This window comes from Cnephaeus nilssonii (genome assembly GCF_951640355.1).
Source record: "Cnephaeus nilssonii genome assembly, chromosome: 12".
NCBI classification, from domain to species: Eukaryota; Metazoa; Chordata; class Mammalia; order Chiroptera; family Vespertilionidae; genus Cnephaeus; species Cnephaeus nilssonii.
In genome coordinates, this window is record NC_137083.1 from 47,020,327 (window position 1) to 47,043,609 (window position 23,283).

The 23,283-nt window shown below is 43.8% G+C and overlaps 1 protein-coding gene across 2 annotated transcripts in view; it reads left to right on the forward strand.

Moving 5' to 3' along the window:
• Positions 1-17,301, forward strand: part of ZNF398 (zinc finger protein 398) — a 30,661-nt gene extending 13,360 nt beyond the window's left edge. For both annotated transcript variants that reach the window (XM_079786197.1, XM_079786198.1), the window contains exons 5-6: positions 10,454-10,567; positions 12,103-17,301. In XM_079786197.1, coding sequence (XP_079642323.1) covers positions 10,454-10,567; positions 12,103-13,259 — 1,271 coding nt within the window. In that variant the 3' untranslated portion in view covers positions 13,260-17,301. The remainder of the gene's footprint in view (positions 1-10,453; positions 10,568-12,102) is intronic.
• Positions 17,302-23,283: the final 5,982 nt, after the last annotated feature.

Genomic DNA, 23,283 nt, shown 5'->3' on the forward strand with positions numbered 1-23,283 from the left:
TATGTCCTTCCAGTACTGCCTCAGTACTTGTTTTCTTCAAACATGATTTTTTTCTTATGGAAATTTAAGGAATAAGTTATTACTTTTATTTTTTAAATTAATTTGTTTATTGTTTTTTGGTTAATCCTCACCTGAGGATATTTTTCCCATTGATTTTTTGAGAGAATTGAAGTGAGGGGGAGAGACAGAGAAAGAGAAAAATTGATGTGAGAGAAACACATTGATTGGTTGCCTCCTGCATGAGCCCCAACCAGGGCCAGGAATCAAGTCTGTAACCGAGGTATGTGCCCTTGACCGGAATCAAACCTGAGACCCTTCAGTCAGTGGGCCGACTCTCTAACCACTGAGCCAAACCAGTCAAGACAGTTTGTGTTTGTTTGTTTGTTTTTAAAAATCCTGGCCAGCATGGCTCAGTGGTTGAGCATTGACCTATGCACCAGGAGGTCACAGTTCGATTCACAGTCGGGGCACATGCCTGGGTTACGGGCTTGATCCCCAGTGTGGGGTATGCAGGAGGCAGCCTATCAATGATTCTCTCTCATCATTGATGTTACTATCTCTCTCTCCCTCTCTCTTCCTCTCTGAAATCAATCTATCTATATAATAGAGGAATATGCAAATTAGCTGGGATGCTGTAACGTCACGACCGAACAACAGGGACCTGAGGCTGCATGGCGCCTGGCCAGGGCCAGGGACCTCAGGCCACACCCCCTGCCCCGTGGGGCTTGACGGGACCTCAGGCTGCGCCCCTCACCTGGCGGGGCTTGATGGGGAACCTCAGGCCGTGCCCCTCGCCCAGCAGGGCTTGACGGGGGACCTGAGGCTGCGCCCCCCGCCCGGCGGGGCTTGACAATGACCTTAGGCTGCGCCCTTCGGCCAGGTCTGCGTCTCCTGCATTTTCGAAGCATGTGCGGGTGGTGGGTGGGGACTTTACTCTAAGTCCCGTGGTGTGCCCCAGACTCTTGACAGGAGGGAGATTTTCATATACATTTTACTAATTTTCTTTCATCTCTGACACTTATATTATAAAGGGCAAATAGCAATATTAAAATATTTCCTCTAATTAATTCCCTTTTGTGCACAAATTTCATTCACCGGGCCACTAGTAAATATATATATATTAAAAAGTTCCAGTCTGTGTTTGGGGTCCCAAGACCACCTTCAGGTTTGGTAAATCATTAGGAGGACATACAGGACTCAGCATATAGTCATGCTCAGGGCTAAGATTTATTGCAGCAAAAGGGTACAAGGCAAAGTCTGGAGGAAACTGGAGCTACCAGAGGCCTCTGGTCTGTAGAGGACTCACTTAATTTCCCCAGCATGGAGTGACACTTGCAGAGTGTTGCCTCCCAGAGAAACCAGTTAGAGACTCAGCACCCAATGTTGAGCTAGTCATGTAGGGAGCTAGGCAGGTAGGCACCCTCTGCCGAAGACATACCAAAATTCCAGACTTCCGGAAGGAAAGCAGGTGTTCAACATAAACCACACTATATACATTGTAGGCCCCCTGAGGCACTCTTAACATTTAGGGAAAGTGTTACGTCAGCACAGGCAACTGTTTGCCAGCAGGGGCCAACCTTGCAAGCATGCCTTTCTAACAGAGGCCGATGTAGATTTCTGCTCTCCTTACACATTAAAAACAGCCTGGTTCCTTTCAATGGAGAATAGAATTAAACTGTCTGGTCCTTAAGGTGCATAACGGATCATTTCACATGAATATTAGGTGGAGGATACTAATTCTAGGCCACTTCAGTGACAGAACTAATAAAATATCTTTTTGATAGATTATTCTCCTCTTAACTTTAACTACTTAAATCATTTTTCATCTTGTTCTACACCTGATCTTAGCCAAAAGGCTAAGAAGCAATCATCTTGTTCCCATAATTCTTATAAAATAAAACCCATAATTTAGTATTGTATTCCCATTTTAGAGCTTTCAGAAGTACATTGTAATTAAATAAAAAGATAGATGTAGAATTGAATTAATTTTATACTCTCCATCACCATTGTCTAAATCTGAGAAGGGAAAGATAAATTATTATATCCTTATATGGAATAGTCATTGATACTTAGTATCCTATATAATAAAAGGCTAATAAGCAAATCCACCAAACTACAGAATGACCGGTAGCTATGATACACACTGACCATCAGGGGACAGACCCTCAATGCAGGAGTTGCCCCCTGGTGGTCAGTGCGCTCCCTCAGGGAGAGTGCCGCTCAGCCAGAAGCTGGGCTCACAACTGGTGAGCGCATTGGCATTGGTGGGAGCCTCTCCCTGCTCTGTGGCAGTCGGACATCCCCTGAGGGCTCCCGGACTGCGAGAGGGTGCAGGCTGGGCTGAGAACCTCCCTCCCCCCCACAAGTGCATGAATTTCATGCACCGGGCCTCTAGTCTTAGATAAAATTGCATACAATTAGAGAATGGGAGAATACAAAAAAAAAAACATGAAATTTCCTGAAATTCTTCTTTAATTCTATTACTAGGACTAAACTGCAGATCAGCTGTGTGTATGTGGCCATTATTTGGTCACTGGTAGGTTTTGTTTTGTTTTAATCCTCACCTGAACATATATGTACTTTTTATTTTATTTTTTTTAAAGATAGAAACATTGCCGAAACCGGTTTGGCTCAGTGGATAGAGTGTCGGCCTGCAGACTGAAGGGTCCTGGGTTCGATTCCGGTCAAGGGCACATACCTTGGTTGCGGGCACATCCCCAGTGGGGGGTGTGCAGGAGGCAGCTGATCGATGTTTCTCTCTCATCGATGTTTCTAACTCTCTATCTCTCTCCCTTCCTCTCTGTAAAAAAATCAATAAAATATATAAAAATATATTTAAAAAAATAAATAAATAAAGATAGAAACATTGATGTGAGAGAGAAACATCGATCATGTTGCCTCCCGTACATGCCCCTACTGGGGATCAAACCCACAATCTAGTTATGTGCCCCAACTGGGAATTGAACCTACATCCTTTTGGTGCATGCTCCAGTCAATAGCCATTCAGCCAGGATGGTTACTGATAGTTTTAAAACTGAACTCCAGGTTTTTAAAATTCTTTGGAGAAAAACAAGAGGGTCAGATGGAATAATTACTAAAAGTCATTATCCAGCCAAGAATGACCCAAAAGTAAAATAAATTTATTTCTAAATCTTGTGGTCCTGAGGAGACTTCTTTTTTCTTTTTTTTAAGAAATGTCCAGTTTTGGGTGTTTTTTTTTACTTTAAATTATTTTTATTTTTCAATTACAATTGACATAAAATATTATTAGTTTCAGGTGAACAAGCCAGTGATTAAACATTATATAACTTATTAAGTGATCACCCTGATAAATCTAGTAAGCATCTGATACTATACATAATTATTACAGTACTAGAGGCCCAATGCGCAAAATTCGTGCAAGAGTAGGCCTTCCTTCCCCCAGCTGCCAACACCGACTTCCCTTTGGCACCTGGGACCCGGGCTTGCTTCCCTCCATTGCTGGCAGGCACCCAGGACCCGGGCTGGCTTCCCTCTGGCCGCCTGCAGGCACCCAGGACCTGGCCTTCCCTCCGGCCTCGGCTTCCTCCAGAAGGACGAATGGTCTAATTAGCATATTACCCTTTTATTATTATTGGTTATTGACTATATACCTTGTGTTGTACTGTACATCCCTGTAACTATTCTGTAACTACCAATTCTACTTCTTAATCCCTTCACTTTTTCCACCCATCCCTCCAACCCCCCCTCCCATCTCACAACCATCAAAATGTTCTCTATGGGTCTGTTTCTGTTCTGCTTGTTTGTTTAATTTGTTCTTTATGTTCCACATATAAGGGAAGTCATCTGGCATTTGTCTTCCTCTGTGTGACTCATTTCACTCAGCATAATACCCTCTAGGTTAATCCAGGTTGTTGTAGGTGGTAACATTTCATTCCTTTTTATGGCTGGGTAGTATTCCATTGTATATATGCACCACTTCTTTATCCATTCATCTGTCAATGGACACTTAGGTTGCTTCCATATCTTGCCTATTGTAAATAATATGTGTTTTGATTTAGTGTTTTGGGTTTCTTTGGATAAATACACCGAAGTGGAATTGCTGGATTCTTCTTTATCTCTTGTTATATAGCCTTTGTTTTAAAGTATATTTAATCTGTTGTAAGTATTGCTACTTCAGCTTTTTTTGTGTATCCATTTTCATGAAATATCTTTTTCTATCCCTTTACTTTCAGTTTGTATGTGTCTTTCCATCTGATGTGAGCTGGGGAGACTTCGATCATTTTTGTTTTAGATGTATCACCATTATCCCATGTTTATCCCTCTTCACTCTGGTCCAGCAAGACCATCTTTTCATAAACAAAATCAGTGATCAAGGCACATCCCAATATAATCCTTTTATTTTAATTTATCCTATTTGAGAACAAGGATCATCCTGGAAATGATAAAACTTAGAGGTTTTGAATTATTACACAAATACTTAACACATTCACCTATTACAGCCCCACACCTGTTTCACAGAAAGTTTTAAAATATTAGTTTTTATATTTTTACCCATGGTATTTGCATGTATCAAATATTTTTTGTCTGCTTAAGCCTTAAAGAGTCAGATCTCAGTACCAGTTTTAACTCAGTTTATACCTTTGTATACATCTCAGAACCTCAAGGTTCCAGCTCCTTTCAGACAGTATGGCCCTTATCTGTTTAAAATATACACACAACACAAAATCAGATTTCCTCATAGTTAAAATAATAGTCAACCAGTGTAGACATTACAGTCTTATATTTTCTTGTGATCAGACTTTCTATTATTGACTACCTCTCAAACCTTAAAAACTAAGCATTTATCACCTTCCTCTTATCTGATCAGTATTCAGTTTTTCTGGATTCTCTTGCTTTCTCAAGAGCCTGTTGTTGGCATAAACTAATGATTTCACATTCATTTTGTGTGTCTTTAAGTGTCCACTGTTGAGATTCCTGAGTCCCATGAGGAATGTGCTTTGAGTGCCACTGTGGTGACCTGGCCAGCAATTGCTATACTGTCACCACATAGGTATCTGTATCAGGCCTGTATCTTAGTATCCAAGTTCTCCTGATCTTTTATTTATAAAAGGTCCTCAGGTTATATACTCCCACCACTCCCACCACACTATAGTTGATATAACCGTAATCTATGCACTGTAGGGTTAAGACCTAATTATTTAATCCAGTAAATATTAACTTACTTATACTGATCTAAGTTAAGTGACCAGAGAAACTTTTAGCATCATTATTCAAAAAGAATGGTTAGCTTTTTGGGATTTCCCAAGTTCAGTGAAGAAATATGTAGCCAATGAACTGTACTAACAACTTACACTTCTAGAGAACTGGCTTAGTTTTTTTCAGTTCTGCATAGCTTTTATGGTCGGCCGCTAACTAATATTGTACGCAGAGGTTGGAGAGAATCCAAATGCCCATCAATAGGAAATTATTGAATAAACTGTTACAGATGCACAGAACAGCTATGAGAAGGAATGAGAAAGATCTCTGTAAGTTGCTGTGGACATGTCCAGAACATACCGTCAAGTAAAAAAAATCAAGGTACAGCACAGTTTGTCTAGTGTGCCACACAAAGGGGGGAAATATCAAGATATATACATACTTGCTTATATTTTCACAAAGAAACAATGGACGATGAGAACAAAGACCAGTGAGAACAGCTATCTATTCAGGGAGAGAGAGAGACTAGAAGTGGAAACTAGACCTCTCTGAATGTACTGTTTTATAGGGTTTTGTTGTTGTTGTTTTTAATCTTCACTCAATGATATGTTTTATTGATTTGAGAGAGAGAAAGAAACATCAATGTGAGAGAGAAACATCAATCGGTGGCCTCCCATATGCACCCCGACCAGGGACTGAACCTGCAACCTAGGTATATGCCCTGAATGGGAATCGAACCCATAACCTTTTTGGTGTACAAAACAATGCTCCAACCAACTGAGCCACACTGGTCAGGGCAGCAATTAAACATTCTAAAAGTCTCGTGTCATTGATGAATAGAAAGTTCATCCTATGGATGTCTATTTAAAAGATCCTTTTCCTTAAACCTAGCCTTCCCCCTCCTGCTTCTTTCTTTATATGTGTGTATATAAAACCTGAAAGAAAAAGAAAAGTTAAGGTCAGAGCATGTTTAATACATTTCAGTCTTGTAGCTCAACGTGGGATGTTGGAAAGGCAAACTGCCATATGTGCTAAAACCTGTGTCCAGTCTCTGTGTAACCTGACTGTCTTTGTTTTTTTTGTTGTTGTTGTTGTTGTTTGCAATATGACTATTTTATTTATTTATTTATATATTTTTTAAATTTAATCTTTATTGTTCAGATTATTACAATTGTTCCTCTTTTTCCCCCCATAGTTCCTCTCCATCCGGTTCCCACACCACCCTCTGCCCTTACTCTCCCCACCCCCCAACTGTCCTCATCCATAGGTGTACAATTTTTGTCCAGTCTCTTCCCGCACCCCCAGACCCCTTTCCCCCCAAGAATTGTCAGTCCACTCCCTTTCTATGCCCCTGATTCTGTTATATTCACCAGTTTATTCTATTCATCAGATTTTTTTATTCACTTGATCTTTAGATTCACTTGTTGATAGATATGTATTTGTTTTTCATAATTTTTATCTCTACCTTTTTCTTCTTCCTCTTCTTAAAGAATACCTTTCAGCATTTCATATAATACTGGTTTGGTGGTGATGAACTCCTTTAGCTTTTTCTTATCTGTGAAGCTCTTTATCTGCCCTTCAATTCTGAATGATAGCTTTGATGGATAGAGTAATCTTGGTTGTAGGTTCTTGCTATTCATCACTTTGAATATTTCTTGCCATTCCCGTCTGGCCTGCATAGTTTCTGTTGAGAAATCCGCTGACAGTCGTATGGGTGCGGGTGCTCCCTTGTAGGTAACTGATAACTGTTTTTCTCTTGCTGCTTTTAATATTCTCTCTTTGTCTTTTGCTCTTGGCATTTTAATTATGATGTGTCTTGGTGTGGTCCTCTTTGGATTCCTCTTATTTGGGGTTCTGTGCGCTTCCTGGACTTGTAAGTCTGTTTCATTCACCAGGTGGGGGGAAGTTTTTTGTCATTATTTCTTCAAATAGGTTTTGAGTATCTTGCTCTCTCTCTTCTTCTGGCACCCCCATAATTCTGATGTTGGTACGCTTGAAGTTGTCCCAGAGGCTCCTTACACTATCTTCATATTTTTGGATTCTTTTTTCTTTTTCCTTTTCCGGTTGAGTGTTTTTTGCTTCTTTGTATTTCAAATCTTTGACTTGATTATTGCGATCCTCTAGTCTGCTGTTAGATCTCTGTATAATATTTTTTATTTCAGTCAGTGTATGCTTAATTTCTAGTTGGTCCTTTTTCATATCCTCAAGGGTCTCGCTAAATTTATTGGCCTTTTCTAGAAAATTCTTGAAAAATCTTATAACCGTGGTTTTGAACTCTATATCCAGTCATTTGCTTTCCTCCATTTCTTTCATTTGTGATCTGTTTCTTTGTCTCCGCATTTTGGCTGCTTCCCTGAGTTGATAGAGTGGCTTTGTGTGCTAGATGTCCTATAGGGCCCAGTGGCTCAGCCTCCCCAGTTACCTGAAGTGGACACTCTTGGTGCACCCCTTTGTGGGCTGTGTGCACAGTCTTGTTGTAGTTAAGCCTTGATTGTTGTTGGTATCACTGGGAGCCGTTGTCAGCAAACTTCGGTTCGCGAGCCACATGCGGCTCTTTGGCCCCTTGAGTGTGGCTCTTCCACAAAATACCACGCCTGGGCGAGTCTATTTTGAAGAAGTGGCATTAGAAGAAGTTTCAGTTTAAAAAATTTGGCTCTCAAAAGAAATTTCAATCATTGTACTGTTGATATTTGGCTCTGTTGACTAATGAGTTTGCCGACCACTGACTGGGAGGAATTGACCTCAGGCCAATTGGCTGTGAGGATCAGCTGTGTCTACGCTGGGAGAACTTCTGTGCTGGAGCCACCCTTATGAGACAAGACTTGCAAGAGCCTCTGTGCTCAGCTTGGATGGGGCGGAGTCTCAGGGCAGAGCAGACAGCATTGGTTTCCTGTCAGCCCTGCCCTAATAGGCCCCTGTGTCTCAGTGTCCCAGTGTCCCGTGGTAATTGCTGCAAGCACTTCTGAGAGAAAGCTGCCCTCCAGTTCCGCCTGCTGCTAGACAGTCCAGTTTCTCCCTGTATGAGTCTGGATCCCCAGAGTCTCGCCCAGAACTGGAGTTCAGTGCAGTCGGGAGCTTTTGTCTCCCTCCTGCTTGAGAAAGCCAGCTGCGTACTCAGTTGCCCGCCCTCTCGCCTCCGTACCTCTGCTTTGCGCAGTTCTCCTGAGTCTCAGTGTGCTTTTCTCTTTCCTGATAGTCCAGTTTCACCCCGTATGAGTCTGGGTCCCCAGAGTCTCGCCTGGAACTGGAGTGCAGCACAGTCGGGAGCTTTTGTCTCCCTCCTGCTTGAGAAAGTCAGCCGCGCATTCAGTTGCCAGTCCTCTCTGCACGCACGTCTCAGTGCCTCTGCCTCCTGCAGCTCCTCTGAGTCTCAGTGTGCTTTTCTCTTTCTTTCTAGTTGTAGAATTTCCACTCAGCCAGCCTTCCTGTGGTTTCTGGGTGATGTCCGTTTTATCTTTTAGTTGTAGTTTTGAAATTGTTGTGCGAGGCAGCAGTTTAGGTGTTTACCTATGCCGCCATCTTGTTTTCTCCAACCTGACTGTCTTTGGGGGCCTTAGTCTTGTTCAAGCTCTTATTTCTGCTTGGGGTATATCTTAGATTTCAGTGGTCTCTGACTCAAAGGCATTGGGAAAACCAGTGAGTTCTCAATTTCTAAGGATAAAGCCATAACCAGCCTATAAGGCTTTTCTGAGAAATAATAGAGAGAGCATGAATTTACTCTCTGGACTTTGTCAGCTTGCCAGCTTGGTCTTTTAGGCCAAGAAAGGTTATATAGGCCTCGGCTGGAACAGCAAGCATAGCTGTTTCTTGCTGACCAGATGAGGCATGTTATAAGCTTCTGGAGGCTGTTCTTTTTTCTTTCTGAAAGAACCTCCAAGGTCTGAGGAACTTATAAACACTATTTTCCCTCACCCCAGCATTCGGAAAACAAAGACCTGTGTAATTTAATAGGCAAAGGTAATACGATGTCTTAGAGAGAGCCTAGAATTGGGAACCTGAAAAATATGTTTCTGAAGAGTCAGGTCTGCATTTAAACTTACCTAACTTTGTAATTCTGGAAATATATTTGTTTTTTAATTAACATTTAAGAAAAAAATTGTTGGTCAATCTTGTTTCTTTGCTTTTTTTTCCCCTGCTGTATTTTAAAATAAGTCATTGAACATATGGTACTTACCATAAATATTTATTATCTACTAGTGGCCCAGTGCACGAAATTTATGCACAGGGCGGGGGGCGCAGGGATGGTCCCTCAGCCTGGCCTGCTCCCTCTCCAATCTGGGATACCTCTCACAATCCAGAATCACTGGCTCCTAAGCGTTCGCCTGCCTGCCTGATGCCCCTAACTGCTCCCATGCCAGCCTGGTGGCCCTAACTGCTCTCCCCTCCTGACCTGATCCTCCTAACTGCCTAACTGCTCTTCCCTGCTGGCCTGATCCCCCTAACTGCTCTCCCCTCCTTGTCTGATCCTCCTAACTGCCTATCTGCTCTCCCTTCCTGGCCTGATCCCCCTAACTGCCTATCTGCTCTCCCCTCCTGGCCTGATCCCCCTAACTGCCTATCTGCTCTCCCTTTCTCTCCGCGCCTTCATACCCCGGCGCAGGAGTGCTGAGAGCTCTCCACTGAGGCCCCACCCCGTCCTGATTTAACTTCTGTGGGCCCTCTCTACTTAAATGGAAAGAATATTCCTTATTTCATAAAAAAGCTATGAAACAAAAAATGGAAATATTTTTAAAGTAATTGTGCTAATGAAATGGAAGGTACTATTGATTTTAGATTCTTTTTTGGAAAATATATTTTTATTGATTTCAGAGAGGAAGGGAGAGAGAGAGGGAAACATCAATGATGAGAGAGAATCATTGATCAGCTGCCTCCTGCATGCCCCCCTATTGGGGATTGAGCCCGCAACCCAGGCATGTGCTCTTGACTGAAATCAAACCCTTCAGTCTGCAGGCCGGTGCTCTATCCACTGTGCCATACTGACTTGGGCGATTTTAGATTATTTATGGGTGTCATCTCCAAAATAAAAATTTGCTTGTTTTGAAATGGGCTCACTGGAAATAGTGAATCAAGCTGAGTACATCATGTAAAAATAAATAAGTTTGGCTTCATTTTGAACTGGTTCTCTAGGTGTTTTAAGCATTTTTAAAAGGCTGATTCCATGTTGTTGTTATAGTTAAATTTGGGCACAATGTGTAGTATTCAACAAACCAACATGATTATTTTCACTTTCTGATTCAAGTCCCTGAAGGCCATTCTCTTTTCCCCCCACAAATAGAGCCTGTCATTTCAACATCAGATATTCTGTCTTGGATTAAACAAGAGGAAGAGCCCCAGGTTGGGCCCCCACAGGAGTCCAAGCAGAGTGACATATACAAGGGCACCTATGCTGGTGAGTAATGAATCGAAGAGACCTTCATGCCCAAGTCCAGCTATGCCAGGACTGACTGAAGACACAGCAGTGAAATGGGTTGTGGAGGCAAGGAAGTGAGAGAAGAATGGGAAAAGGGGGAAAATGACATACTCAAGTAAGTTAGAAATTAAACAAATCAAATTAAGATACATTTAAAGTGAGAAAACACACTCTTTTTTTAAAAAAAAAATATTGATTTCAGAGAGGAAAGGAGAGGTAGAGAGTGATAGAAACATCAGTGATAAGAGAGAATCATTGATTGGCTGTCTTCTGCACACCCTACACTGAGGATCTAGCCCACTTCCCCGGGCCCCGACCAGGAATCAAACTGTGGTCTCCTGTTTCATAGGTCGACGCTCAACCACTGAGCCACACTGGCTGGGAAAGAAAACACACTCTTAAGTGTAAAGACAAATTAGAATTGTCAGAGGAAGAAAATTAAGTGCATACAGATAGACCGAAAATATGAGGATGGGGAAAGACAGAACAACATTTAAAGATCATGGAGAAAGGATAGAACAAAATGGGGGGAGGGGAGAAGGACAAGCAGTGGAGACAAAAATGTCATTGGGGAAGCACAAATGGGACTAGCGATAAAGAGCTGGACCTCAGGAGAAATGATGAAGGCAAACAGAACAAATTATCTTCTAAGGTAGGTAGCACCATCTTTATTTTGCTATCTGAATTATAGAAGAGAATCTCAAGATCAGATGGTACCTGATTGTTTACATAACTTAATGCAACCTGATTTTTAATAGCCTCTATGCCCTATGTTCTTTTAGAATCTAGGAAATAAGACAGTTTCTGTTCTTCCAAGATATTTATATTGGGGACACACATCAATACTAGGCCTGCCTGTTCTTAAGTGTCAGGGGTGAGTGATGGGTGACTTATATTCAAGAAATGAGAAGTTTGGAGAATATGCATCGGTTTTGGTTTACATTTTTAGATAAGGCCTAAAGAAGGATGTGAAGCCAGAACTGGGCCTTGGATGATTGGTGTGAAGTGCTGGGTATAATTCGGAAGAGGGTGGATGCATTCTACAAAAGGAAGGACAGAGTAAGCGGAGATGTGAAGCAGAAATGTGTACTTCATTTTCAGGGTCAGTAAAGAGAGAGCTAGCTACCATGAAGGATTTATCTGGCAGAATACAGAGGAATGGGAGTAGATTAATACATGAGTTTAGGCCTGTCACAGTAGGCAACAGAGACTCTTTCAAAGTTTGTGAGCAGAGGAGGAACATAATGAAAGTAATGCTGGGAAGATTGATGTCAAGGTTGTTCCTTTCCAAACAGGGAGCATTGAAGATGTTCAGTAGTAAATTCTCTGATGATTTGCCTCAGGGACCATGGATGGCTTGATGATTATCTCAGCCCTACACTGAGCTTCTTATCGGAGCCAACTGAGAGCTCAGAGCAGTCTGTGAGAGCTGGGGAGGAACGCTCAGTTGCTGTGAGAATTTGACTCTGAGGGTATGACTCTTTGAGGGTATGACTCTGAGTCCTTTCTTTCAGATGAACAGCTTGTCATCAAAGCCGAAGGCCTCGCCAGAGCCTCCTTGTGCCCCGAGGTTCCTGTCACCTTCTCTTCTCCACCAGCAGCAGCAGCAAAGGATACTTTTTCAGATGTGGCTTTCAAAGGCCAGCAACCTGCATCCATGACACCTTTTGTACATCCAGCCACTGACCTGGCAGAAGCCTCTGAGGGACAAGTGACGTTCACTCAGTTGGGTAGCTACCCCCTGCCGCCCCCTGCTGGAGAGCAGATGTATTCATGCCACCACTGTGGCAAGAACCTCAGCCAAGACATGTTGCTGACCCACCAGTGTAGCCACACTGGTGAGCACCCCTTATCCTGTGCCCAGTGTCCCAAGCACTTTTCTCAGCAAGCCGAGCTCAGCAGCAACCCCCAGGCCCATGCCAGTGAGACACCCCCCACCTGCCCGCACTGCGCCAGGACTTTTACTCACCCGTCAAGACTCACCTACCACCTCCGAGTCCATAGCAGCACTGAGCGCCCTTTCCCCTGTCCTGATTGCCCCAAGCGCTTTGCAGACCAGGCCCGCCTCACCAACCACCGGCGAGCTCACGCCAGTGAGAGGCCCTTCCGCTGCACGCAGTGTGGCCGGAGCTTCAGCCTGAAAATCAGCCTCCTGCTCCACCAGCGCGGGCATGCACAGGAGCGGCCTTTCTCCTGCCCCCAGTGTGGCATTGACTTCAATGGCCACTCAGCCCTGATCCGACACCAGATGATCCACACAGGCGAGCGTCCTTACCCGTGCACAGACTGCAGTAAGAGCTTTATGCGCAAGGAGCACCTGCTGAACCACCGGCGGCTGCACACCGGAGAGCGGCCCTTCAGCTGCACGCAATGCGGCAAGAGCTTCATCCGCAAGCACCACCTCATGAAGCACCAGCGCATCCATACGGGCGAGCGGCCCTACCCCTGTGCCTACTGCGGCAAGAGCTTCCGCTACAAACAGACGCTTAAGGACCACTTACGTTCAGGTCACAATGGAGGCTGTGGGGGTGAGAGTGACCCATCTGGACAGCCGCCTGACCCCCCAGGTCCTCTCCTAACGGGGCTCGAAACCTCTGGCCTAGGCGTTAACACTGAAGGTCTAGAGGCCAATCAGTGGTATGGGGAAGGTAGTGGAGGGGGTGTTTTGTGAACCTCCCTCCCGGTTATCCATGCTTACCCAGGACAAGAGAAAGGGACATGAACTCCTCCACTCCAGAAGTAATCACTATTGATTGACACATTGATGCATTTGGGGTCCTGTACACTTGATTAGAGACATGCTTGAGTTTGGGAACTTCACAGCATTAAAAGTATACCACTTTTTTTTTTAACATACATTTTTTTATTTCAGAGAGGAAGGAAGAGAGAGGGAACTTCAATGATGAGAGAGAATCATTGATTGGCTGCCTCCTGCATGCCTCTCACTGAGGATGGAGCCCGCAACCCAGGCATGTGCCCTGACCAGGAATTGAACCGTGAGCTCCTGATTCATAGGTCAGTACTCAACCACTGAGCAACCCTGGCCAGGCCAAGAATAGCACATTTTGAAACACAGAAAGAGCCCAGCATCCCCATCTTTTCAAAAAATGAGACCTAAGCAGAAGTTGCAGAGAGATAGGAAAACATGATTTGGCCTTTGGTAATTCATCACAGGGTAATAGATTGAGAATGATTGCAGCTCTGGGTAGAGACAGGTATATGGGAAGAACCTCCAAAGCTTGAAGCCCATCTGAGGCAGAGCCTTAGTCCCCTGATGATAATACAGTTGTTAGAAGAAAGTGCTCAAGCCTCAGTCCATATTCCTGCTCCTTCCAATACTAGCTAAAGTCCACTCATGTGCTAATGGACTGCCTCTTCCCAAATGATAGCTCAATATGGCTTTCCTAGACTAATTCTTTTGAAGTACATTTTGTTAAATATTGGGTGAGCAAGAAATCTGACTTTAAAAGCTTCTTAAGGAGAACAGTGCTTAACTTTCACCAGCTTGATTTGCAGCATTAAACCTCTTACTGGCATTTAAACTGCTAGAAACCTTTGCCGAGGTCCTGGTTTAAAATGTTTGGAACAGTGTTCTCAGCCCCAGCTATAAAAGCTAGAAATCGCAGAGAAATGACAAAACAGCCTAACATTTATGCCTGAACCACGTTTCTTAGAGGTACTTACTTCCAGTTCTTGTTATTTATAAGCCAATAAGATGGCTTGTCCATTTCTAGTGTCTGATATTCTTGACAGTCCTCAGCAGAAAAAAATCACTTTCCAGAAGCATTATGGAGTTTCAGAAAAGCTGGGTGCACTGGCACACCCAGCTTTCGTCTCCTCAGTAGTGAGGTGCTGGTGTGATAATGCAACTTTCTTGAGCCATTAGAAAATATTCACCCATCTGGCCATTCCTGAGTTGGCAGTGGACGGATTGAGGGACTTCATAGATCACTGAGAACTAAGCACCAGATGCAGACAGGGATAGCCTCTTCCTGCTGGTTTTGCTTTCAGGGACCTTGGCTACCATGTGTCCTTTTCTTGGGGTCATTCATTCATTCCCCTGGGAGTCTCTGAGCCTTGTGCTGCTCCTAAGTGGCTTTGCAATTGGGTGTAAGTCCCTTTCTTTTCCTTTACAGATCTCATATTTTCATCTGCAAAGTGAGGCTGGTGAAAGAGAAAAAGCTTCTAAGAAAAAATTTTTTTATATCTTGTGATACATTGCTTCTTTTGCCAAAATCCTATCTCTGTCTCTGTCTTCTATCCAGGCAAAGCCAAATAAGAAGCAAAATCAAAGCAGAGACATTCCTGCTGAAACTTGACTGAAATCAGTTTGATTTGTTATGTTACTCCTGCTTGGAGCCTGAGGTGGAAGGCAGAGAATACAGATACCCTAAGTATTAGGCAGAAAAGCTGATTATTATATCCACACTCTTTTGTTTCCCCTGATCTTCCTGGGATGCCTGGAAACAAGGTCTATGAGTAATTAGGACACTTTGTTGATGAAGTAGTAAGGGAAGGACCCATTTTTTCCTTATCACCTAGCACCGCCTTTACCCTGCCTGGTTGTGCATAACCACACCAGGAAAAAGCGTCATTACCCCAGCCAGCTTTGCCCCTGGGAAGGCTCTGTCTGAACATGCTGCTCTTCAGGATAATCACAGTGATAGCATCTACTCTGTGATAGTCACAGTACCAGGAATTGTGGGAGACCTCTAAGAAATGTTTGTGAGACCATAAGAATGTGAAGGTGATGAAGAAACCCGGGGGTATAGAACAAACCAAGACAGATGAGGAACAGAATGCTGGCATATTGGGAGCTTTCTAACTAGGATCTAGACTCATACTATGAGAAAATTGGGGGTTCTGGGAATTCTAGTTTCACAGGTGACCCACCAGGAACTTGAATGTGAGATCCAGCTCTGGTTTTCACCCTGATCTTAAAGAAAAGGGAGAAGAATTAAAAGTACTACCTTTAGGTGTTACGTTCCCTTTTCTGAACAGATTTAACCTTTTGCACTCGGATGTCGAGTGTGACTCCACACAGTTAGCATCGGTAGCAGGAATCGAGAAAAAAGCAAGCGAGTGCAAAGGGTTAAGCATTTAACCATAGTATGCTGGAGAAAGAATTCTAGGTATAACGTTGGACTAGGTAATATGGAAAATTCTTTTTACTCAGTGGTTTACTGAGGATATGGAGCTTACTAGCAAAAAGACCTGTGGGTTAAAATGCCACAGATAGATCCCACAGTCCCTTCTTCAAGGAACTGTAGTCAGCAGGGTCCCAATCCATGGGAAGAAATAAACACAGTTCAGATAGCAATGAAGCGGAGTGAAAGGGGTGGACAGGGCCATGCCAGAAAGATGGAGGTAGGGGTTTTCCTAATCTTTGGCCCTGGTACACACTAGATGTTCAACTATGGTGCATTCTGGTCTCTCCCTCCACCAGGTAGAACTCCAGGCCATCTCCAAATTGGAGAGTTTGTTTGCCTAAAATTCAAGAATGGGTGAGTAAAATGGATCAGTGGAAAAGATTTCAGTGTATGGAGAAGCTTGGTCCAGCCAGGGCTCCTGAGCAAAACCAGGCATTTAACTCAGCAGTTAAAGAAGTACCTTCAGATTGGGGGTCATGGGCAGATTTGATAGCAAAGAGGAAAAGCCAGAAACATGCTCATTAGGCTGCCCTCTGGATTAAGAAATCTGTATTATCACATAAATGGGCACCATCTCGCCGAGTGGATCCAGGTGTTGACTGTAACCAGATTCACTCTGCTTACTAGGTTTTTCATTGTCACCATAAGGTGAACCTATGGTTCAGCCACAGATGTGAAAATAAATGGAAGTTTATCTAGAAAGTGAAAGCTGAGGACTGCTCCTTTCTGCTGGATGTTTGATGTTGGCAACACCATAGCTGGGCTCTGGCTAGAGCAGTGCCTTATATAACTTCCCTCCTCAGGAACAGTCCGCAGAGCTCCCACTGAAGGGCTGATGGGCTGCTCTTGGGAGCATGTTTGAGAGATTGAGTCTCCCTGCCTATCTCAACCAGGACCAGACCCTGTGCCCTACTGGGGAATAACAGATGCTCACTGTCTGTCTGCAGAGGCCTTGTTGGTATAAAGGACCCACGATCCTTTATCTGTTCATTCTAAATGGTATGGAGAATCCAAATTTCTTTTTTTCTCCCTGACCAGGATCGAACCCTCAACCTTTCCGTTCACAGGCCAAAATTCTAACCACGAGAAAACTGGCTAAGGCAGAACCCAAGTTTCTGCTCGGATTTCTCTTGAGGAAGGGCAGGAAAGCACCCCATCCCTTCCTCCATGTTGTAGCTTCCCTCAACAGCTAGCACCCAAGGGCTGCTCAGTAGCAATGAATAAAAGCATCTTCCCACAAGGCTCTCATAGACCAGGGGCTCTGTTATCTTCAAATACATGTTTTGTCTGTGTGCTTGGTGGATATCTTTGATCCTGTTCCCTTCACTACAAAGCAAACAGCATTGTACACAGGAGGACATTTTTTGACTAGGGAAGTGTCAAGCTCTTACAAGCAAAAGGTAGTCAAGTTAGGTCGGGGATGGGAGGGAGTGGGAGCGGGCAGTGTGCAAGGCCTTAATTTGAGGCCACATTACGTGGGTTAGTATAGCTTCATGGTTTAGAGCAGTGGTTCTCAACCTTTCTAATGCCGCGACTCTTTAATACAGTTCCTCATGTTGTGGTGACCCCCAACCATAAAATTATTTTCGTTGCTACTTCATAACTAATTTTGCTACTGTTAATGAATCGTAATGTAAATATCTGTGTTTTCCGATGGTCTTAGGCTTTACAGCAGCGGTTCTCAACCTGCGGGTCGCGAACCACAGGTTGAGAACCGCTAGCAGGGTCGCCTAAGACCATCGGAAAACACAGATATTTACATTACGATTCATAACAGTAGCAAAATTACAGTTATGAAGTAGCAACAAAAATAATTTTATGGTTGGGGGTCACCACAACATGAGGAACTGTATTAAAGGGTTGCGGCATTAGAAAGGTTGAGAACCACTGGTTTAGAGCATGGACTCAGACCTAGATTCAAGTCCTGGTATCAGCAAAAGTAACATACTGTACATGCATTATTTAACCATCATGGGCCTAGTTTCCTTATCTGTAAAATAGGGAGAATGATACCTCTGTCTCTGAGGTGTTAGGTTAGGGGATACCTGTGAAAGTGCTGAGCTCGGAGCCTGACACATAGAAGGTGTCAGAATGGCAGCCGTCAAGAGGTGTGCAGGACCAACCAGAGAGGGCCATAAAGCCAGCTGAGCCTGAAGCAGTGTCAAGAACCGAGGCTGCTCTACGGAATCACGGGATTTTTTTTTTTAAGTACATGATTCTTAATGTCTCAGCTTTTTGCTTCCATGCAGCCTGTTCTGTTACTCCATCTTTTCTGTACTTCTGGCTCCCACAAGTTCCTGTGTGCCATAATACCGTGTGGCTCTGGTTCCCTTGGTTTTTCTTAGTTCAGATTCTAAGGTGTGGGGTCTGGCCCTGTCCTTTCTATATCAGGCCACAGAAGTTTACAGCCAACCCTTGGATTGGCTGCCCGTCGGTTATGTGCTCATCTTGGTTCAGTCAGCTGTAGTCAGGAGGGATGGTCTTGTGGTCCCTGCACCAGGATCTGTGACTTGGGAATGGGCAAACAGTGGCACATTGTGGCATTTCCAGTACTACCAGGAGAGGAGAGCATCTGCTTCACCTGCATGAGGGTCCCTGAAAAGACTTCTACTTCATGAGCACTATTAGAGACTAGAGCTTATTATTGTCTCTCATAAAGGACCTGAGATGCTGTTTAAATAACTTACAAAAGGAGTAATTTGTCGCTTTGTAGGGTTCTATTCCTCCCTTTCTGGTCCTGCTCCAATTTTAAGTGTGTGTAACTCTGACCAAATATATATAATTATAACAATGGTTGTTCTAGGTGTGTGTAAACACACACACACACAATGACTTTTGTCAACTTGGCCAAATTGCCTCTTCAAAACAAAAAATTATTTCAGTCCTAAGACGATCCATCCACTAAATGCAGAAAGATACAGTCTAGTCAAGGAAGCCGAAAAGCAGTGTGCTGCAATGCTCTGAAAATTGCCAGGTTACATTTTAAATAAAAGAGTTGATAAAACCTCAGTGGGCAACATGGCTTGTTTCTGTTTATTAGCAAAGCCAGTATTTGCTGTGAAATCTTGAAACCGGTCTAAAAGTTCAGTTAACCAAGAACGGAGGCCACATGCTGTTAGGGATGTGGCTACTCCATGAATAATTGTATGGTGGGAAGACCACCTGAGCAGAGGTTAAAAACGGGATTCTGGTCTTAGCTTAAGATTCTCTACCTTCCTGATATGGAGCAAGCCACTTAATTTGTGGAGATCTCATTTTCTTAATTCTAATGTGCACATTGAACAAGATGGTAATGTAAGGTCATGTCCACCTCTAAAATCATAGAGTTCAAGATTTCACTTCCTGGTCCTTGTCTGGTTTCTTTCCAGCTTCTGCCCTACTAAGTGATTGCTTCCACCCAATAGAATAAGCACCTTGATGAGTTAAGCATCATTACTGAATAGCCTCATTCTACTAGTATCCATATTTTAATTACTCCAAAGCCACACAAACTGACAAAACGTTAGCAAAACTATAAACTTTTGTTTTAAATACACAGTATGCAGTTGATTGCATTTTTTAAGGATAGGAAAACACACCAAATTAACAATGGTTTTTCTAGAGTGCTGGGGTTATTCAGTGGTTATTTTCCCCTATAAATTCTATGTAATGTAAAATATCTTGTGTATAGCATTCAGAGAGGAAGGAAGAGGGAGAGATAGAAATACCAATGATGAGAGAGAATCATTGATTGGCTGCCTCCTGCACACTCCCTACTGGGGATTGAGCCCGAAACCAGGACATGTGCCCTTGACTGAATCGAACCCAGGACCCTTCAGTCCGCAGGCTGATGCTCTACCCACTGAGCCAAACCAGCTAGGGAGTGTATAGCATTCTTAATGCTTTTTTTAAAAAATATATTTTATTGATTTCTTACAGAGAGGAAGGGAGAGGGATAGAGAGTTAGAAACATCGATGAGAGAGAAACATTGATCAGCTGCCTCCTGCACACCCCCTACTGGGGATGTGCCCGCAACCAAGGTACATGCCCTTGACCGGAATCGAACATGGGACCCTTCAGTCCGCAAGCTGACGCTCTATCCACTGAGCCAAACCGGTTACGGCAGTATTCTTAATGCTTTTATAAGGACATGGATTATTTTAATGAGAATGGTCCTGGAAATGAAGTCAGAGGCCAGAGTTTTAATCTTGCTTTGATTTGTCATGTGTAGTGTGAAAGTAATTCACACTTTACTAACTTTACATTGGTGTTGTGAGGCTCAAATGAGGGATGGTCTTAAAAAGTGCTTTAAAACATATTAAAGGCCTGAGAAGAAAGTGTTGCTACAGTAGGTACGGAAGAATTACTTGCTGGCCAGGTAAACAGTCTCTGGGATGCTGGTGCTGCTCATTCTGGATTGGACAGTGGTTGCTCCTTCACTTCCGATTTGCTTGCCTGCGCTGGCTGGTGGGGAGAAGCTGCCTGAGAGTGCCACTTGGGAAGCAGTGGGCAAAGGGAAGTACATGTGGGCAGAGATTGGGATGCAGAAGATACCAGGTAGACCTATATACTGTAATGTGTTGACTTTTACCAGCAACTTATGCAAGATCACCAGTTATTTGTATATGAGGAATTATAACAAATCGGGAAGGCAGAGATTGGGTTAAACAAGCAGAAACCAAAATCAGGGATGTACCTAAAGCTATGCACATCAAGCCAGTTCTTGGCTTTGAATTTATAGTTATTAAAGATTATACAGGAAAAACAGTATCTACAAGCTAACCTCATGAGTAAGCAGGATTAAAACAATGCACAAGAACAATGAAATAATATTTTATTTTTAACCAGTAAGTGATCATTTAGAATGACCCTCAGGGTGATCTTGTGGGGCTGAGCCAAGGACCTGAGGAATAGCAGGAAAACTGTTAATGCTGGTTCTTGGCTGAACATTATAATAACCTGGGGAGCTTAAAAAACTACGTATGCCAGGGCCCACCCAGGCATGATTTCATTTGTCTGAGATGAGGTGTGGATGTTTTTGTTTTTTTTTAAATTCCCCCAAGTGACTCTAATGTGCCTGTGAGTTTAGAAGATCGTGGAAACAGAAAGTGAATTTTAGACTGGAAATGATCAGTTAGCCTGCTTTACTTGAGCAGGAGCCATGCACTGGAGATTAATAAAGGGTCTTTGGATCCACAGTGGGGAAGTCATCATTTGATTCTAGAGGCAGGGCTCAAGGAAATAAGGCAATGGGAATGGTTGTTGAGAAAGTTCTGGCAGATCTCAGTAGTTAGGTCAGCAGCTCTAGAGGCTGTAGGAGAAGCAGCATTCACTTGGGCTGTGCCCACTGCAGGCACTGTGTCCAGAGAGTGGGTACATCGAACACTGGCAGCATACCGGATGAGCACAGGTGGTCCCCAGCTTGCACCTTTCTAACCTCTGTGGTGGTGAGGCCTTGCCAGAGCAGTTTGCCGAAGAACAAAAAGAGACCTTGGTGACATCATTACCAGCTTGGATTTAACAATAATACATGGTTTTAATACCTTATTTGCTGCTTTTAGGAAAAAACAAAACAAAAAAACAGTATTCTTCATGAACACTAGGTTTTATTTGGAAATATTTTTGACCATTTTTAGAAAGTATATCCACACTTAAAAGTTGAAGGGTTGCCCACTGAGAAGATTCAAGAGAACATACTGCAGTTATTTCCAACATAAACCATGTCTTCTGCATAAAGGGTTTTTAGCTGTAGGTACTGGTTGCATTAGAACTGTTGAGTAGGGAACTCAGTCACCCAAGTGATTAGAAAAGTACCATAGAGCTATTAAGAACTGAGGAGAAGTCAATGAACTTCACTGTCTACTGTGCCAAGACTTATAAGGAAGATGAAGAAATGCCTCTTTGAAGTAGGATGAGAATAAACTGAAGAGGGAAAAGGTCAAATTTTCTCTGAACTTTACATAGGTATAAAGCAGAAATGTTCAGAAGTTAGAAAAAGAGGGAGTGAAAATGTGTGTGTATGTGTGTGTATTTTGCACTTAAGTTTGAATTAAATGGTGGCAAAAGGTGGATCTAAAAAAGGCAAAGATGTTGAAAACTCATTAGCAAGAACAATTGATCTTGAAACAGTATGATACAAAATATTTGACCGTAATCCCCACATTAACACTTGGTGTCTCTTCTAAGTCTTGGAGCTTTACCACCTGGCCCCCAGTGCCCCTCCCCTCCACAAAGCCCTGCCTCTGATTTGTAGTCACACTTAGGATGTCAGTGACTTTGAAAACTAAGGAGTTACCCTTCCTTGGAGGTTGGCATAAGGGACAGTGTCCTAGAGTGAAGACAGGTGTTGTAATCACGGACATGCCAATGGGCCAAGGAAGCTTGAAGACCCCCAGCTGCCATCTTCTTTTCTCTGCCTTATTGATTACATTGTAGTCCTTAAGCCAACTTGTGAAATTAGGCATGGGAGACACCAAGATAGATGTGCAAATCAGTCACCCTCTTCACTCAGCTAAGGGTAAATCTAGAGGTTTTCTTAAAATAAAGCTTGTAGTTGTTGAAAGGCCGTGAAGTGCACAGGAAGCATCAGGGAATGGTACAGTTCTCCAGAGAAACAGAACCAAAAGGCTATAAAGAGATTTATTATAGGAACTAGAGGCCCGGTGCATGAAAATTCATGCACTGGAGTGGGGGGTCCCTCAGCCTGGCCTGCCCCCTCTCACAGTCCAGGAGCCTTCAGGGGCAGGAGGCGACCCAGCGATCAGGGAAAGGCAACGCCCCCATCACACCTCTGCTGCTGCCACTGCCGGCAGCGCAAGCCTCGGCTGACCCTGGTTACCTGAACCTCGGCCGGCCCTGGGCGGCTGGGCAGCTGCCATCCAAGGCTTGCCTGTGCCTCGGGCCGGCCCTGGGCAGCTGGGGGGCTGAGGGGACTGGGGGACTCTGGAGGCAGGCGCCCCAGCAGGGCTGAGGGGATTGGGAGCCACCATCTGTGGCTGTGGGTGCTGCCGTCTTTGAGGGTGTGGCAGTCAATTAGAATATTCCCTCCTTATTGGCTGTGGGCACTGCCATCTTTGTGAGGGTGTGACGGTCAATTAGCATATTCCCTATTTATTAGATAGGATTAGTTCCTGTAGTTAATGGAGGCCAAGAAGTCCCTCAACTAGCCATCTGCAAGCTGGAGACCCAGGAGAGCCAGTGGGATAATTTATTCTGATTCCAAAGGTTCAAGGACCAGGAGCACTGCTGTCCAAGGGCAGAAAGGATCCATGTTCCAGCTCAAGGAAAGCAGGTTAGCCTTCCTCTGCCTTTTTGTTCTATCCAGGCCCTCAGTGGATGGACAATGCCCATCCACATTGGCGAGGGTGATTTTTGCTCAGACTACTGATTCAAATGCAATGTTTTCTGGAAACACCCTCACAGACACACCCAGAAATGTTTTATCAGCTATCTGGGCATCCCTTGGCCCACTCAAGTTGATGTGTAAAATGAACCCTCATGCCGAAACCGGTTTGGCTCAGTGGATAAAGCGTCGGCCTGCGGACTGAGGGGTCCCGGGTTCAATT